Genomic DNA, 18,688 nt, shown 5'->3' on the forward strand with positions numbered 1-18,688 from the left:
AGATGGAATTATGAAGCTGCCTGAAAAGTGGCAGAAGGTAGTGGAACAAAACAGTGAATACATCGTTCAATAAAGTTCCTGATGAAAATGAAAAATGTGTCTTAGTTTTACCTTAAAACCGAAGGAACTTTTTGGCCAACCCAATACCTCTTTGTATGGTCAAAAAAGAGTCATGTACCAAAATGTTCATTGCAGCTCTATTTACAATAGCCCGGAGGTGGAAACAACCTAAGTGCCCATCATCGGATGAATGGATAAAGAAGATGTGGCACATATATACAATGGAATATTACTCAGCCATAAAAATAAACGAAATTGAGCTATTTGTAATGAGGTGGATAGACCTAGAGTCTGCCGTACAGAGTGAAGTCAGAAAGAGAAAGACAAATACCGTATGCTAACACATATATATGGAATTTAAGAAAAAAAAAATGTCATGAAGAACCTAGGGGTAAGACAGGAATAAAGACACAGACCCACCGGAGAACGGACTTGATCAAGGATATGGGGAAGGGGAAGGGTGAGCTGTGACAAAGCGAGAGAGAGGCATGGACATATATACACTACCAAACGTAAGGTAGATAGCTAGTGGGAAGCAGCCGCATAGCACAGGGATATCAGCTCGGTGCTTTGTGACCGCCTGGAGGGGTGGGATAGGGAGGGTGGGAGGGAGGGAGACACAAGAGGGAAGAGATATGGGAACATATGTATATGTATAACTGATTCACTGTTATAAAGCAGAAACTAACACACCATTGTAAAGCAATTATACCCCAATAAAGATGTTAAAAAAAAAATGCTCAAGCCTCAAGAGGGAGAATTATTTATCTAAGATCCTGCAGCTAGTGGCAGAGCTGAGGTTAGAACCCAGGCCTTCTATTTGTTAGATTATGGTCCACTTTGTGCTCATAAAACACACTCATTTACACTTTCCCAGGATCTTTACGTGTCTTCCCCACGTAAGGCACACAGATATGTCCCAGAAGCATTCAGAGTTGCAGAATGGCAGCTTCTCAGTGTACTGTCTAGGTAAATGGGCATCATCTTCTAAACCCTCCACCCCTGCCCAAGAAATACTTCAGAGATCACTGGTAGAACGGGCCGGTGATACATCTAATTTTCTTAAGCAATGTGAAATGAAAAGAACACTGAGCTGGGGTTTGCAAGACCTGCGTTCTAGTCCTGGTATTTTAGCAATTCTTTATGTCATTTCAGGGGGCTCATTTCACCTCTCTGAGTCCAGATTCTTCACCTGTCTGTGAGGCGGGAGTAATTCCTCTGCCTTACAGCCTCAATGAAGTGCTAATGAGGTCCAAGAGGCCACAGATGGGGCAAGCAGTATAAAGAATTCTACAAATACCAGAGGTTATGCTTTAGAAAAGCATCTCCATAAGGTGCAATGTCTCAGTGCTTGACAATTACTATCATTTCTATCAATTTTTGATTTCTTCTCTACTTTTTGTCATATTCTTTCTTTTCACAGATTGTTGCATTTCAGCAGTTGCCCGAGGACTGAACTGACTTCTCTGACCTTCTACCTTCCACCAAATCAGAAGTGGATGTCCAGTTAGGATTCAATCCTTCTGGGAGGCAAGGTGTCGAGAAAGGAGGTCTGGCCTTTTTTACTTTTCTAATTTCTTCCTCTCAACAATTACCTCTAAACCCCACAGCTTCTTCCCCAACTGAGAAGCCATAGGGTCTCTGTCTCCTCCTTGGATTGCTTGCTGCTCTCTCTGCCCATTTAATCTGCTTTCTTCCTGTCCCAACATGCCCAGTCTTTACTTTGCCATCAGGTCCACGTCAGTTCTAACATGCCATTTCCAAATACCAGTTCCCCCGACCCCATTTCTCATTGACTCTGGTGAGCCCAGAGATACTTAGAGTGTGTGTTTTATCTATAGGAGAGGGTTAGTCTGTGGTCCGGCAACAGCAGAAAATCTCTCTGAAATCCTGCACAGTTCTGAGTTCAGTAAATTCATCACAACAGAGTTGGTTTAAGCAAAGAGCTTCAACCATCCCTAAACATGGGTGTGCTGAAGAAACTGAACTTTTTGCTGTAGAACTGTACAGCAAAATATTATCACACGCACAAATTACTTACCTCTTTATAAGTGCAGTAGATAGTGTCATGATAAATGGTAAACGACTTAACAGGAAATTGTGAGGTAAACCATGGGCTGTCTACACAAGATAAAGCCACGCAGACATTAAAAACTGTATTCACAAAGAAGGATTATGATATAATGTTAAGTGTACAAAGCAGGATAGGAGTGTATATACCATATGACCTCAGCTATGTAAAAATATTCATAGAGGGCTAAGGAGTGGGTGAAGTGAGTGAAGGTGGTCAAAAGGTACAAACTTCCAGCTATAAGGTAAGTAAGTTCTGGTGATGTAATGCACAGCGTGGTGGCTGAAGTTAACAATACTGTATTGTATATTTGAAAGCTGCTGAGAGTAGATCTTAAAAGTTCTCATCACAAGGAAAAAATTGTTAACTATGTGAGGTGATGGCTAACTAAATTTACTGTGCTAATCATTTTGCAACATATAAATATATCAAATCTTCACACTGTACACACTTAAAAATAAGACAGTGCTACATGTTAATTTTATCTCAGTAATATTAACTGGCAAAAACATTCACAGAAAAGAGACTGTAAGGAACCTGCCAAAATGGTAACAGTGACTATCTCAACAGTGAGATCAGGGATAACTGTGACTCCTCCTCCTTCTTTACACTTGCCTATCTTTTTCATGATGAGTAAGAAACACTTTTGCAATCAGAAAAATAAAAACAAACTTTTAGAGGGAAACGAAATGCAGTTTAGTAGGTCAAATGGATACACATGAAGAAAAGAAAACCACACAGGAGATTTCGCTCAACTTTCCTTCCTTGAGTAGCTTGTAAGAGACTCGTGAACCTGCTGCGCTTAGTCCGCGGAAACGACAAAGCATCAGTACCTGAGAGAGCACTGCGTGAGTGATCCTGTGGCGGGAGGTGAGAAAGATCTGCCCTTCTGGCAACGAGGTCTGCGAAAGGGGAATTTTTCTACGTATGACGCTTCTTCTGGCAAGGGTCCACATTTTCTACATTTTAATCATGGAAATCCTTCTAGAATGGACTTCATATTCCTCAGCCTTCTTAAAGGGAATGCACAGAACATACATTTTGCCTCCATGCTCACTCAGGGTCCGCACGGGGGGCATCAACAATCATCCAGGGAAATCAAATACAGGGCTTAGTGTCCCTTTGAAACCAGATAGCTACAATTTTTTTTTTCTTTTCTTTTTTGGCTGTGCCACCCGGCATGCAGGATCTTAGTTCCCTGACCAGCGATCAAACCAACGCCCCCTGCAGTGGAAGCGCAGAGTCTTAACCGCTGGACAGCCGGGGAAGTCCCAGATGGCTACAATTTCTGAGGTCTTGTGCTTGTCTTGTTGTTTTCTGTCCTCTTTCTCCTTATCAGATAGGCAGTTGCAGCTCTTAGTGTGTAGGTTCTCACCTTGTATTTGGCTCTGGCGCTACAGCTATCTCCTTCCTTCTTCCGCCCTGGTCTAGTTTACTGCAGGCTAATAAACCTAGTAAGCACACTTATTAGAGAGTTGCCTAAAATAAAAATCAGTAAGCTTAGAGTGAGGGTTAAGGGCTGTTCATAGGCCTTTTCTCAGCTATAATCCACATAATTAAGGTTGCTGAATATGAGGCTTTAGATAAATGAGGTAGTCAGGAATTACAATTTGATGTGTTAGTTATGCCATGACTCTGTTTTTAAAAATAAAGATAACAACCTAAATGGGAAACAAATTTGAAAAAGAATAGATACATGTACATGTATAACACTTTGCTGTACGCCTGAAACTATCACAACATTGTTAATCGACTATACTCCAATATAAAATAAAAAGTTAAAAAAAGGTAAAGTGCTTTATTATTGTTATTTTTAAAATAAAATCTGTAACACAGATTTCCCAACTTTTTAAAGCAACAGAACCCTATTTACAAATGAAATCTTGCTTAGAAACCGAATAATCAAAATAGTTAAAAGCAAAACTACTCTGGGTGATTCAAGGGGGTAAGGCCCAAGCCCTGCCTTCTCAGGCTCCCCTCCAACACCATCTGGCACCCTCTTAAGCACCTAGGCAGAAGCCAAAGACCAAGAGCAGTTTCATAAAGCACCAGACTAATGCTATAATATTTGCAAAGTGACCCAAGTTGAAAGATGTAATCTATTTCATTAAAACAACAAAAAAATATGAATAAAGCATCAGGATCTATGTGGTAAGGGAGTAGATGCTTCTGTGTGGCTTAAGAAGAACATTTTATTAAGAATATCTTATTATTATAGCTTTAAGAGGAAGTCCTAGTGCTGGTCTAGTGCTGATCAAATCTCTTTGGAGAGAAGTCAGAGGCATATCCCTGGAGCCTGGTTAAAGGGCCTCACACAGGACAGATGGGTTCCAGCAGGCTAGCCTGCCTTTTCTCACTCCAATACCTCACACTCTCAGTGCTGGGGAAGCAGTCTGAGGAACTTTCCTGTGCCTCTTACCTGGTTATCTGGGTGGTTGACAGTGAAGTAGCCCACACAGACGATGACCTCATGAAGGAGGCTTTCACAGGAGACGTGGCTGCAGTGGCCCAGTAGGGAGCTGGCGATGTGCCGGAATGCAAGGGACAAGCCCTCTGCCCCTACAATAGACTAACAAAGACAAGGAGCAGTTAGAACTCCTCAGCCCAGGGACAGCCAGGGCTGCAAATCACAAAACACACCTGGGCCCTGTGCACCTTCTGCCATGATGCCAGAAAAGCATATGAAATTTCTAGAGCACTGTGCTTAAGAGTTCAGTTCAGGGATTCCTGCTCCAATAAACGACCATAATAAATGCAACGTTTAAACTGAAAAAAAAAAAAAAAAAAAAAAAAAAGACAGAAAATAAAGCATAGCAGACCAAATGCCTGTACTACGTGGATCAAGACACTATTCACCTAAAGCATGAGTATTTATCCCATTTTTAATGAGGTATTTTTTTTCTCATTGCACAGTCTCACTGTAGAAAATTTGGGAAAATATAATAATACTAAAATTCACCTGTAAATCTACCATTTAGCTAACTTCCAATACTTTTTTTTTTTCCTGAAGGAGAAAATATTTTCTTGTATGCAGGGATAAAAATATAACTCTAATTATTTACTTATGTTCAAATAGAAAATAAATATAAATAACAATTAGTTATTCAAATAGCTCTTGTGCTCCCAAAGTAATGTAAAAAAACCCAACAACCTCCCCCTGCCCCCCCAAAAGAGCACAAAAAAACAAACCATGAAGCCCCCTCAGCTATGAGGCTTCTGGGATCCTTTCTTGAGACAGTCAAAGGGCTGTTGGTGGTGGGCGACGCGGGAGGAGAGCCTGAGTCTGTCTGTGCAGCCTGAAGCGTCTATTTAATAAACATGTCAAACAGACAGAGCGACAGGAGGGCAAAGGGGAGAGGCGAGGCCCACAGAATGCACTCGCAGCCCACACTGGAATGAAGCACCACTGCCAGCCTGTGGGAAAAGGCAGTGTTTTAAACTCATCTCTTGATTTGAGGTCTTGGCTGGCTTGAACCAGGTCAGATACTTTGCAGCTTGGAAGTTTCAATGAATTCACTCTGCCTAACAGCCGGGGAGGCACAGTCTTTTTAATAAATACTGTTGAAACAAAATTACTACTAAATTTTAAGAGTGCCTTCTGTCTCCGTTTCATTGCACTGAGACAAAATGTTTTTCAAGCCCCAAAGAGACTTCAGGAGGGCCCTGCTCCTTTAAATCAAGTAGTGACACCTTCTCAGCTCAGCCCTTATTTAATTAGTTGTGTCCAGCTTGCTGTGACCCAGTGCCCTCTGTTTAACCTTCACTGATAAGAGCAGGTCAAGGGGCATGTAAGTTTGAATATAAAAATTAAACCAATTTTTCAAGGAAACTATATTTCCTTTTTAGCCAGAATTAATTGCCAAGTCAGTACATTGATTTGTTTCTTGAGACCACCTTCAATTGTAAAAACTGTCAAAGTATATGCACTATACAATATCCGGGATCTCAAGGCCATCTGTGCCAATATGAATTCAGAGTGAAATCAGACTCTTTGCTGAAGGGAGAAAAATATTTTGACAGCCTTATTAGTATATAATGAAATGGAACCAGTTAAGAAAATATTCTAATGGATAACCTTTTGTTACTACTATGCGATGAGTTCTCACACCAAAACAATCACATAGGTTTATGGCTTCAAAGAAGGGTGCAGAAGCACTGGGAATGTTGCATTCGAAACCTAACCTTTTGATTCAACATCTGCAAGGCGGTTTGGGTAAATTCTTCACCTTCAGAATATGAGTCAGTCCACATTTCCTGAGGGCCTACTATGTGCTGGCTAGCACAGTGCCTTTATGTAATCTCATTTAAACCTCAGACTTGTGATGTAAGTGTTTTTAATCTCTATTTTACAAATGAGAAACTCAGTCTTAAGGATTCAAATGACTTGTCTAAGGTCATACAACTTGGTAGTATGATGGCTCAAAGTCAGGTCAGTCTTGACTCGAGACCCAGAGGTCTTGATGAGGGTGCTTCTCCATAACAGCTCTACAGAGATGCATTCTTGCGATGCACTGGGACTCAAACCGTCAACATGTCTTACACTGTCTTGTCTAACTCTTCAGAGGGTCAGACCATTTATCTCATTTCAATTTTCTTCTTCAGCTTCTTCAATCCTCTCAGGCAATTCATAAATTGTCTCCCAGATTTTTTCTGAGCTCAGACCCATACTGTACCTAAAATCTCTTTTCCTGTGCTTTATAAACATAGTTCCTGAAATCTCACTTTTGACAAGTAAGTTGTTTTAATGAGCTAGAATATGAGTTTCTCTGACCATATCTATCATAAAAATAATACTTTTCTCCTAAACTCACCCATTGCTTTACAATGCAAATATTGTGTATTTGTATGCTATTTACTTGAGCATTGCACGATTGATCAGATGTCTATCTACAGCAATGATGTCTATGTGGTCAGATGCTTTGCTTTAGCTTGCTCAACAGAGTGTAGTGGTTAGTTAAAAAAAATGACTATAAATCTTTGACAGTCCTCCCATTGAGAGATGGGGCCTATGTCTTCTCCTCTTGAATCTGGAAGGTTTATGACTGATTTAACCAATAGAGGATGGCTGATATGTAACCATATGACTTCTGAGGCCAGGTCATAAAAAAGCCATGCAGCTTCCGTTGGTTCTCTTGGAGCAGTTGTTTTCCAGAAGCTTCCTCTCAGGAAACTCCTACTGAGAACCCAGACACCACGATGTTTTGAGAAGCCCAAGTCACATAGAGAAGCCATATGTAGAGTCTCTGGCCAATAGTCCTTGATGAACCTAGTCTTTGAGTAATCAATCCCAGGCATAAAACATGAAAGTGAAGGAGCCTCCAGATAATTTGAGCTCCCAGCTATTTGAGTCAATTTGCCCCTCTTCTCCATACCCCCCAACCCCAGTCATTCGAGTCCCTCAGCTGAAGCCCTACATCGTGGAGTAGTGACAAGCCACCTCCACTGTGAAAAGTCCTGCCTGAAATCTGGATTCACAGAATCTGTGATCATAACGGTTGTTGTTTACCCCACTAAGTTTGTTTGTTTTTCAAATGTATAAAAGTAACTGGAACAGTAAGGTAATCATTGGTAGATGTATTAAAGGACCTGATGCTAGAAATTCTAGGTATCTGGGTCCCTGCACACACTGATGAAGCATAAGAGAAAAACATGTGCTTGGCTTTGGGCACCAAAAGGATGGCAGCCAGGAGGAAGGTCCCTGAAGGCTTTCCTGGTTAAGGCTTTTCACTGGTTAAGGGGAAAAAGGTACCTGGGAACAATGTCTGGGGAGAGGATGAGAAGCAGTGATGGCAAAATTGACTAAAATAAGACAGGAGAGTCAGAACAGAGAAAAGGAAAAGAAGAAAAAGCAGGAAAGAATTAAGAGAAATATGGAGTAACAGGAAGGACAGAGAAGAAAGAAGCAAAAGAAGTGTTAGGAACCAGCCGCAAAAGGACGTTCCCCTGGGGAGGCGGGCATCTCACTCTAAGAATGGCTCGAACTCTCGAGTCACCTTGGTGTTTCTCCTGGGGTTGCGGCAAAAGCGGCTCAGGTAGGGAATATATTCTGGGCTTGATACGGCAAGGAGCTGCAGAGGAGAAGTCGTGGTTTCATCTTAGTTGGGCATGAAGGGCTCCAGAAATAGATTTTTGACTTTTCTAACATTATTGGCCATTGTGCCTAAAGGTCATGAGGGAGCAGGGCTGGTTGGAGTTCAGTGGTTCTTTTGAGTAAGGCTGCACAGGCTGTGAGTTCATGGAGGGCTGGGGGTAGGGCAGGGACCTGGGGCTCCCTGACACTCAGAGTGACTGATGGAATAAATGGCTGACTTAATGTAAATGCTTGTGTATGATGTGGTGACCCCTGAAGCAGTATAAATCCTGGTCAGAAGACCCATAAACCAGGAGCTCAGGAACATTTTTAGGTATTTGCTTTTCATAATCCCTGGTAACAAAAGAAATCACTCTAGTTGGACCTAGCTGATGGGTAGCCTGCTGGTCTCCATATTCTGAGGGCATAAAATTAGCATATCTTGATTTCTAAGCTGTTTCCAGACAGAACACAATGGGGTTGGGTCTTCATAAAACACAAACGTTATGTTCAACCCAGAGGCAAGAACCATTGGCATTCTCTGGAGCAGGTACCTCTTGTTCTAGGTGTGGCTGTAAACTCTCAGAGCTTTACATATTGTGTAGCTACCACCTAAGGCTAGTTCAAGTGCTTTGAAAACTGAAAAGCATTAATCCTAAGGAAGAGATTTCTGTTCTTATGATGGATAAACTAACTCTACAAAGTTGAAAGATACTGAGTCCAATGATACGACTTACTAATTTCCAGTTGTGAAGAGAATGACAGGAAGACAAGAACTGCACATTTGTCACCAGCTACAAGACAGAAGTGTTTCTTCCATCTTGCGATGACCAAAGACCACAATTTTCATACATTTGTATCTCTATAACCTTTTTCCCTTTGAGCAAAGCAATTCATCTAAATTATGGGTTCATTATCTGCCAAGTTTGTCCCCTTTTTAATGAAATCACTTGACAGTTAATAAACTGAAAGAGAAAGTCTACTCCTTGGGGCTTGCTCTGTTCCAAAGGTTCAGTGTTTTTGAAAATTAAATTTCCTACATGAAAAACAATCTGTTTCTAAGCTGACAGTCTGGTGTTATAACATAAAGCAATTTTTCTTTAGCTATAAAAACTTAGTATTTATAGGGGTTTGCACATTTAACTACACATGCACTTTACGTTGGTTACAAGTCAGTTAAATCATTCATAGACAGTCATATCAATCAAAACAATTTATCTAATTTTGGTTGTGTTTATATAAGAAACCATTACTTTCCTTAATATTTAAATGTTTATGGTATGATAATGCCTTTTCTAAAGAAATCAAGACAGAAGATTTATAAGTAGCAGAATGGCATAGGCTTGGGGCCATGGGTACCAGTCCTGGCTCAGCCAAGTGTAACCCTGGGAAATTACTTAACTGCCAGCTTTTCCACCTGTAAAATGGGTATAATAATATTCTGTAGGGTAGTCATGAGAATAAATAAGAAAGCATATGAAAAGCACCTAATCCAGTTCCTAGAATACAGTAGCTTAATAAATAGTACATATTATTATTCCCTGTATTGTAGCTTATTCCTTATGCCCCAATCCAGGAAAAGAACCTCTCATCATATCTACACAAAATTATTAACTCTTGGCTGGTTAACCAATTCCTGGTACCTGAAAAGCAGGCAGGTCAAGAGCTGCAAAGCTGTTGAAGAAACGTAAACTCTGAATGGCCACTTGGACTGTGTTCTGAGCGTAACTCTCCTTGGGACTAGAAGTGCCGGGGTCCGAGATTGTGCCATGGAAGAGGACACAGTAGAGCATATGCAGAACTCCAGCCAGGTCTGTGGCCTGAAGAGCAGCTGTCAGTCCTGTGGGATCCTGGCGATTATTATCAAATATGCTGTGTGACCTGATAAAGAAACATTCAACTTTTTAACAGAAATCTACTTAAAGGATGCTAGCATTTTTATAGGTCAAATGGAACATGACAAGCAGACCGTTAAAAGCAAACCATGTGAGTGGTGTAGTAAGGTAACAAGAAACCTCAAGGAGTAAATGCAGCCCTCCCCCCAGCCAAGTGCACTGCGGCCCGCCCTTTTCTCCAGCTGGGAGACCGGGCTGCTGCAGCAGTGGCAACTGAGTACTCTGCAGCCAGGCTGAGGCTGCTTCCACCCTTTGCAGCCTAGATAGCCTCACTTTGTTTAGATTCCAGACCTGGTGGAACTGGACAGAGTCCATGAGAGCTGTTGGGACTCAGAACTCAAAACACCATGGCTTACTTTCTGGATACACAAGGGAATCTTCTCAGGGGAGGCAGTTACTGGGAAAGTACGAGGCCTCAAAAATCCAGTAGTGTGTTGGTATACCGTGACAGGGAGACACTTCAACCGCTTTTGAAGGCACAGTTCCATCATCAAGGAGTATTGGCAGGACAGGTTGTAGGGGCCAGGCTCTCAAGAACAAGCTAGTGCTGGATTAGCTTTGTACAAATCACCTTGAAGTTAGCTTAGCAATTGTGGCAGGCAGTATGGATGAGCAAGAAGCAATGGCAGTGGCAAGTGAATTCCTCAAATCAATAGGAAAGGAAGGGTTTGCTAAATCCACCTCACTCTGGAACTCGGGTATACGTGAAGTGTCTAGTGATCAAGAGCCTACAATTTTAGTAAATGTGGCTGCTAAGCATTCATTCACCCTTTTTGCCCCTAGAAACCATACCCAGGTTTCTCTCCCCTCCCCACAGCCAACATGCTTCAGGTGGGGCCCCCTTCCTATTCACTCTGGCTCAAGGGTATGTAGGCCTAAGGTAAGGGGAACATGGAGGGAGATTCTTGGGCTGAAATGCCTGGAAAGAAGCCCTCACTTTTTCTCCACAGGTTTGAATCTGAAATGTAAGGTCTGTACCTGCTGCAGCCATTTGTTCTAACCACTGCACAAATCCTCAGGTCTCTGGGCTGTTCCAAGTGGGTCAGTCACCTTTCTTCATGGGACACAGCTTTTTCTCAGGAAGGGAAGTTACAAGTCCCTGCTCAGTGTCTCCCTTTAACCTGGTATGATCTGCACAAAGCTGAGCAGAAGTGTCTTTATGTTTCTGCCACAGGATGATGCCCTTCCCTATTTTTAACACTAATATAGGTCCCTCCCATTCCTTTTTCTGTTGTTGTTGTTATTGTTCCTTTCAGCTGGAATCTAGAATGGGAGAGAGGCACTGAAGATCTATGCTTATCTCATAAATTTGCCCAGAAGCACTGAAGAGATGCCACTAAGTAAATATGAATTCGAAAGTGATGGCTGGCAAGTTTCTAGTATCTTGTCTAGTTTTCTAATCTATAACTTTTTTAAGGGATTATATTATTCATTCTAATTTGTTAGTTTCATCAAAGTATAGTTTTATTCGTAACCGTGGTAAGCATTTGTTTCCTGAATGTGCACTATTTCTGATAGTCTAAGAATGTGGGATGACACTTATACTTGTTCTCTTCTTAAGAAAGGTCTTATGAAATACTATCATCTCATTTGCATGGCAGGACCTGCTAAGTACATTCACATCTTCCACCCCGCCTCATTTGTAGCTCTTCATAGTTGGTAGAGAAGGTGTTGTTCTCCTCACTTCACACATGACGCAACCGAGACCCTCAGAGATTCAGTGAGATGTTTTAGGTCATAAACATTTGTCAGTGGCAAAGGCAGGGGTACTACCAAGAACTGTTGACTCTTTAAAGGCAGGGCTTTGTCCAAAGACCAAAACATCCAGGCCAAACAGGAGGTGACCTCTTCTTTCGTCTCTATGCCTTTTCTTAAATCAAATCTCGGGGCTAACTGAACACTGTTAAACAAAGTACACAGAGGTTGTAATGTAATCCTGATCATCACGGAGAGACACTTTCTGTCTTATGGGACTCAGTAAAACAAAAGTTAAGAAATTATATTTATTTGCTTATAGGCACATCTGAACCTTTACACAAACTGTTAGCTAATGTCATTTCAGTTCGCCCTTCCTTCCTTCCTTCCATTATAGCCATGAGAGTTAGGGGTCAGACCCCGACTAAAGACGTGAGTAGAGATTAATGTGTCTGAGTTTATTATATAGATTCCAAAAAGGGGTCTGTGTTTGTTTAACAATGACTGCCTTTTAGAACCAATGACAAGTCAGAAGGCATTTCTCCCTAAAGCTAATTTCTAATAGGCTTTCAGAACCTTGGGGATGAGTGACATCACTGCTAGTGACAACATTTTTTCTTCTTTGTGATTCAGCATGGTCACCTCCCCTTTACTGCCTGTGTTGCTTTTAAACTGATTATTAGCATATTCAAATGCAGATATTCAGGAATATAGCTTTATTATTTAGAAAACTTTGTCACAGTTAATCTTTACAAGCATTTACGAAATGACATGAATTCACTGCTATTACTTCTTTAAAAAAATAAATTAAAAAAACCCCAGCAAGTGAAGATCATCATAGTAGTTTCTCTTCTCTCCACCCCACCCTATTTAGGAAAATACCAAACTATAAAATAACACAACTCAGGATCTTTTGCAATATTCTTCTGATGAAATAAAAATGTTGATTCAGAAAAATCAATTAAATTAGCATTCAAGAACTCAGATGTGGAAATGGTTCAAAATGTATATTAATATTGCTTTGTGGAAAAGACAATTTTAAAGTTAGCCTACAGAATATACAGGGTGGAAGGGAGGGGAGAGAGCTTGTCTGCTGCATTTGGCTTCCACAGGACTAATGTAGACATGAAGGGACTTTAGAAAATGTTTACTTTTGATTTAGTCTGAAATACGGATAATTTGTCCTTGAACAGGCAACTGGCTCCTGTTGGTCTTAAATGTCAGCTATAATCACTTTAAGCCTAAATGTTTATAATAAAAAAGTAAAAGGCCTTATTCATATCAGGCACAGGTTATAAAAAGTTTTCTTTTTTTAAATAAATTTATTTTTGGCTGCGTTGGGTCTTTGTTGCTGTGCGTGGGCTTTCTCTAGTTGTGGCAAGCGGGGGCTACCCTTTGTTGCGGTGCGTGGGCTTCTCATTCCGGTGGCTTCTTGCTGCGGAGCATGGGCTCTAGGTGCGCGGGCTTCAGTAGTTGTGGCACACAGGCTCAGTAGCTGTGGTTCGTGGGCTCTAGAGCGCAGGCTCAGTAGTTGTGGCGCACGGGCTTAGTTGCTCCGTGGCATGTGGGATCTCCTCAGACCAGGGCTCGAACCCGTGTCCCCTGCATTGGCAGGTGGATTCTTAACCACTGCACCCCCAGGGAAGCCCATAAAGTTTTCTTTTAAAAACACATTGAAGATATGAAAAATCAGATCTGAAATTTTGTATATTACACTCTAAAATCTTCTCAATTTTACTGGATTTTAAAGTGTTTTTGTTTGGTCTCTAGGATTAGAGATCTTAGTGGCATATTCATTTCTGTTCATTAATTGTGAGATTCAATCAGGAAAAACTAAAACTGGGCCATCAATATACCTGCACAGCTCTTGAAAACCCTACTTTGCCTTAAAGGAGAGTATAGCTGGGCAAAAAAAAAAGCAATAATTTGTGTGGGCATGAATCAACTACCGTCTGTTCCATCTTTGGTATTTTAAACCACTTATGTAACAGGCCTTATTTGGCCCAAAAAAGCAGCTGTGACAGTCGCAGACACGATAACCCCCTTTCCCCATTTGTTCCTGGCTTGTTTGCTCTTGTATCCCTTGCTCTTGTATCGCAGATTTCTGATTCGGTAACATCCACCCTGATCCCCTTCAGTGCCGGTATCTTCTAGACTGCTCTCCTAGCTTCTTGGATTTTGGCTTTGTTCCCTCCTTTAGATCTGGAATCCCAGAGGCATCTTATCAGAACCTCCCATTTTAGCCTCTGAATCCAGAACACTCCCCACAAAGGTCTGCATAGTGCTGGGAGTGGATGGAGTTAAGTCACTGTCCCTCCCAATGATGAATGTGAACTTCACTGTTCAAGGAGAAGTGAATTATTTCTTACAGAGTTATTCCAGCTGTGGGCTCTTATGTACTGGGACAGTCTTAGAAAGGTGACCTTCATCTAGTAACATCATCATTTATCAGACTTTGTGGTGAGCAAAAGGGACATGATTATCCGTCATATATTCTCTATGGAAAAAGCCAAAGTACCTGTGCTCCAGCAACAGTGACCTGTGATGTATTACAAAATCAAGGAAGACCAGACCCCTGTCCTATAGAATGTTACAGTCTAATAGTGGCAGGCATGTGCATCAGCTTCCTATTGCTGCTGGAATAAATGATCACAAGCTAGTTGTTCAAAACAACACAAATTTATTCTCTTAAAGTTCTGGGGGTCAGAAATCCAAAATGTCTCACTAAGCTAAAATCAAGGTGTTACCAGAGCTGGGTTCCTTCTGGAGACTGAAGGGGAGAACTTATTTCCTTGCCTTTTACAACTTCTAGAGTATGGTTGTTCCTTGGCTCCTGGCCCCTTCTTCCATCTTCAAAGCCAGCAGCATAGCACCTTCAAATCCCTCTCTAACACTGACTTTCCTGCTTCCCTTTGAGATTACACTGGGCCCACCTGGATAATCCAGGCTACTCTCTCCATCTCAAGATCCTTAACCATTTCTGCAACATTCCTTTTGCCATGTTAGGCAACACATTTATAGGTTCTGAGGGTTAGGATACAGATATCTTTGGCAGGGCATTATCTCCCCCCACCCCTAATTTTTTTTATTGTGGTAAAATACACATAAAATTTACCATCTTACCTGTTTTTAAGTTTACAATTCAATGGTATTAAATTCGTTCATAATGTTGTACAACCATCACTACCAACCATCTCTGTAAGTCTTTTTTTGCTTTGTGGTATGCGGGCCTCTCACTGTCGTGGCCTCTCCCGTTGCGGAGCACAGGCTCCGGACGCGCAGGCTCAGTTGCCATGGTTCATGGGCCCAGCCGCTCCGCGGCATGTGGGATCTTCCTGGACCGGGGCACGAACCCGTGTCCCCTGCATCGGCAGGTGGACTCTCAACCACTGCGCCACCAGGGAAGCCCTCCATAACTCTTTCATCATGTAAAACTGAAACTCTATACTCATTAAACAATAACTCCCTATTCCTTCCTCCCCCTGGCAACCACTATTCTACTTTCTGTCTCCATGATTCTGACTACTCTAAGTATGTCATATATGTGGAATCATCATATAGTATTTGTCTTTATGTGACTGGCTTATTTCACTTAGCATAATGTCCTCAAGTTTCATTCATGTTGTAGCATATGGCAGAACTTCCTACCTTTTCAAGGCTGAATAATGTTCCATTATGTGTGTATACCACATTTTGTTTATCCACCATCCGCTGATGGACACTTGGGTTGCTTCCGTTTTAGCTACTGTGAATAATGCTGCCATGAACATGGGTGTATAAACATGTCTACAAAACCCTGTTTTCAATTCTTTTGGATATATATCCAGAGGTAGAATTTCTCAATCATATAATAATTCTATTTTTAATTTTTTGAGGAATTGCCATAACATTTTCCACAGCAGCTATACCATTTTACATTCCCACTAACAATGCACAAGGGTTCTAATTTCTCCATATCCTCACCAAACCTTGGTATTTTCTTTTTTTTTTTTTTTTAATAGTAGCCATCCTAATGGGTGTGAGGTGATATCTCATTGTAGTTTTGATTTGCATTTCCCTATCAATGACATTGAGCATCTTTTCATGTGCTTATTGACCAATTTGTATTTCTTCTTTGGAATTCAAGTCCTTTGCCCATTTTTTAATTGGGTTATTTTGTTGTTGAGTTTTAGGAGTTTTCCATAGTTCCTGGATATTAACCCCTTATCAGATATATGACTTGCAAATATTATCTCCCATTCTCTGGGTTGTTTCTTTACTCTGTTGATATTATATTTTGATGCACAAATCAAAAAACTTTTCATGCAGTCCCATTTGTCTACTTTTTCTTTTATTGCCTGTGCCTCTGGTGTCACATCCAAAGAAATCATTGCTAAATCCAATGTCAGGAAGCTTTTGCCCTGTGTTTTCTTCTAGGAGTTTAATTGTTTTAGGTCTTACATTTACGTCTCTGATCCATCTTAAGTTATGGTGTTAGATAAGTGTCCAGCTTCATTCTTTTGCTTATGGATATCCAGTTTCTCCAGCATCATTTGTTGAAGAGACTGTCCTTTCCCATTCAATGGTCTTGGCACCCCTGTCAAAAATCATTTGGCTATAAATACAAGAGTTTAAGTCTGTGCTCTCTATTCTATTCCATTGTTATATATGTCTGTCTTTATGCCAGTACCACACTGTTTTGATTACTGTAGCTTTGTAGTAAATTTTGAAATCAGAAGTGTGAGTCCTCCCCCTTTGTTCTTCTCTTTCAAGATTGTTTTGGTTATTTGGGGTCCCTTGAGATTCCATATGAATTTTAAGATGGGATTTACTATTTCTGCCAAAAAAAAAGCCTTTGGGATTTAGATAGGGAGTGCAAGGAATGTACAGATTTATAGATTGCTTTGCATAGTAATGACATCTTAACAATATTGTTTTATAATCCATGGACATGGGATGTGTTTCTAATTTATGCCTTCTTTGATTTCTTTTGGCAATGTTTTATACTTTTCATTGTATAAGTCTTTCATCTTCTTGTTTAATTCCTAAGTATTTTATTCTTTTTGATGCTATTATAAATGGAATTTTCATAATTTCCTTTCCAGATTGTTCATAGTATATAGTGTATATAAATGCAACTAATGTTTGTGAGTTGACTTTGTATTCAACTTTATTGAATTCATTAGTTTTAACAGCTTTTTTGTGTGGAATCATTAGTAGTTTCTACATATAATATCGTTTGCAAACAGAGAAAATTTTACTCCTTCCCTTCCAATTGAGATGCTTTTTTTTTTTTCTTTTCCTCACCTAATTGCTTTGGCTACAACTTCCAGTACTATGTTGAGTAGAAGTGGCAGAAGTGGGCATCCTTGCCTTGTCCTGATGTTAGAGGAAAAGCTTTCCTTCTTTCATCCTTGAGTATGATGTTCCTTGTGGGCTTTTCACATATGGCTTTTATTATGTGAAGGTAGTTTCTTTCTATTCCTAATTTGTTGAGTGTTTTTATCATGAAAGGGTGTTGAAATTTATCAGATGCTTTTCTGTATAAATTGAGATGATCGTGTTTTCTTCCCCCTTCATTCTGTTAATGTGGTCTATTAAATTGATTGATGTTCCTATGCGGAACCATTCTTGCACTCCAGGAACAAATCCCACTTGGTCATGGTGTATAATCCTTTAAACATGCTGCTGAGCTTGGTTTGGTAGTGTTTTGTTGAGGATCTTTAAATCAATGTTCGTAAGGAATATCAGTCTGGAATTTTCTCTCTTGTGGTGTCTTTGTCTGGCTTCGGAATCAGGATAATGCTGGCTTCATGTTAGAAAGTATTCTCTCCTCTTCAATTTTTTGGAGAAGTTTGAGAAAGACTAGTGTTAGTTCTTTAAATGTTGGGTACAATTCACCACTGAAGCCATCAGGTCCAGGGCTTTCCTTTGGAGACTTCTGATTACTGCTTCAGTCCCCTTATTAGTTACAGGTCTCTTCAGATTTTCTATTTCTTTGTGATTTAGTCTTGGTAGGTATTGTGTTCCTAGGAATTTGTCCATTTCATCTAAATTATTCAATTTGTTGGCATACGTTGTTAATAGTACTCTCGTATAGTCCTTTTTATTTCTGTAGAATTGGTAGCAATGTCCCATTTTCATTTCTCCCCCCTCTACCCAACTTTACCGAAGTATAACAAATAAAATTGTAACATTCAATGTGTGTAAAACATGATGATTTGATATACATTGTAAAATTATTCCTATCATCAAGTTAAAACATCCATTACTTCATATAGTTAACTTTTTTTTTTGGTAGAATGCTTAAAATCTACTCTTTTATAATTTCAATATACAATACTGTACTACAACTATAAAAAAACAAAACACTTCAAGAATCTGAGTGTCATCTTTGTGCAGGGACCATGATAATCTTTGCATCAATCTAATTTTAGTATATGCACTGTCAAAGTGAGCACCCCATTTTCATTTCTGATTTTAGTAATTTCAGAGTTCTCACTCTTGTTTTCTAGCTGAAGGTTTGTCAATTCTATTGATCTTCTCAAAGAACCAACTTTTGGTTTCACTGATTATCTCTATTGTTATTTTATTCTCAACTTAATTGATCTCCGCCATAATCTTAATTATTTCCTTCCTTTTGCTAGGCTTGGGTTTAGTCTGTTCTTTTTTTCTAGTTCCTTAAGTTGTATAGTTTTTTTTTTTTAATTAATTAATTTTTGGCTGCATTGGGTCTTCGTTGCTGCACACAGGCTTTCTCTAGTGGCAAGCGGGGGCTACTCTTCATCGCAGTGCATGGGCTTCTCATTGCGGTGGCTTCTCTTGTTGTGGAGCATGAGCTCTAGGCATGTGGGGTTCAGTAGTTGTGGTTCGTGGGCTCTAGAGCACAGGCTCAGTAGTTGTGGCGCACGGGCTTAA

At 40.4% G+C, this 18,688-nt stretch overlaps 1 protein-coding gene and 1 non-coding gene across 8 annotated transcripts in view; both read right to left on the reverse strand.

Annotated features, from left to right (window-relative positions):
- SCAPER (S-phase cyclin A associated protein in the ER) overlaps positions 1 to 18,688 on the reverse strand; it is a 494,989-nt gene that overhangs the window by 35,150 nt on the left and 441,151 nt on the right. For 6 of the 7 annotated variants that reach the window (XM_030761728.2, XM_022580126.3, XM_022580128.3 and 3 more), the window contains 2 exons: positions 9,845 to 10,082; positions 4,551 to 4,700 (listed from right to left, as the gene is read on the reverse strand). In XM_030761728.2, the coding sequence (XP_030617588.1) occupies positions 4,551 to 4,700; positions 9,845 to 10,082 (388 nt within the window). Of the gene's footprint in view, positions 1 to 4,550; positions 4,701 to 9,844; positions 10,083 to 18,688 lie in introns of those variants that run through there. The other variant, XM_089906966.1, reaches the window with a different exon arrangement.
- Positions 18,128 to 18,231, reverse strand: LOC115802785 (U6 spliceosomal RNA). The gene has a single exon (XR_004023335.2). It is a non-coding gene; the product is annotated as a U6 spliceosomal RNA (small nuclear RNA).

This window comes from Delphinapterus leucas, chromosome 2 (assembly GCF_059928025.1).
Source record: "Delphinapterus leucas isolate spDelLeu-1000000601 "Yukka" chromosome 2, BTC_Dleu_Yukka2, whole genome shotgun sequence".
In the NCBI taxonomy this organism is placed as follows: Eukaryota; Metazoa; Chordata; class Mammalia; order Artiodactyla; family Monodontidae; genus Delphinapterus; species Delphinapterus leucas.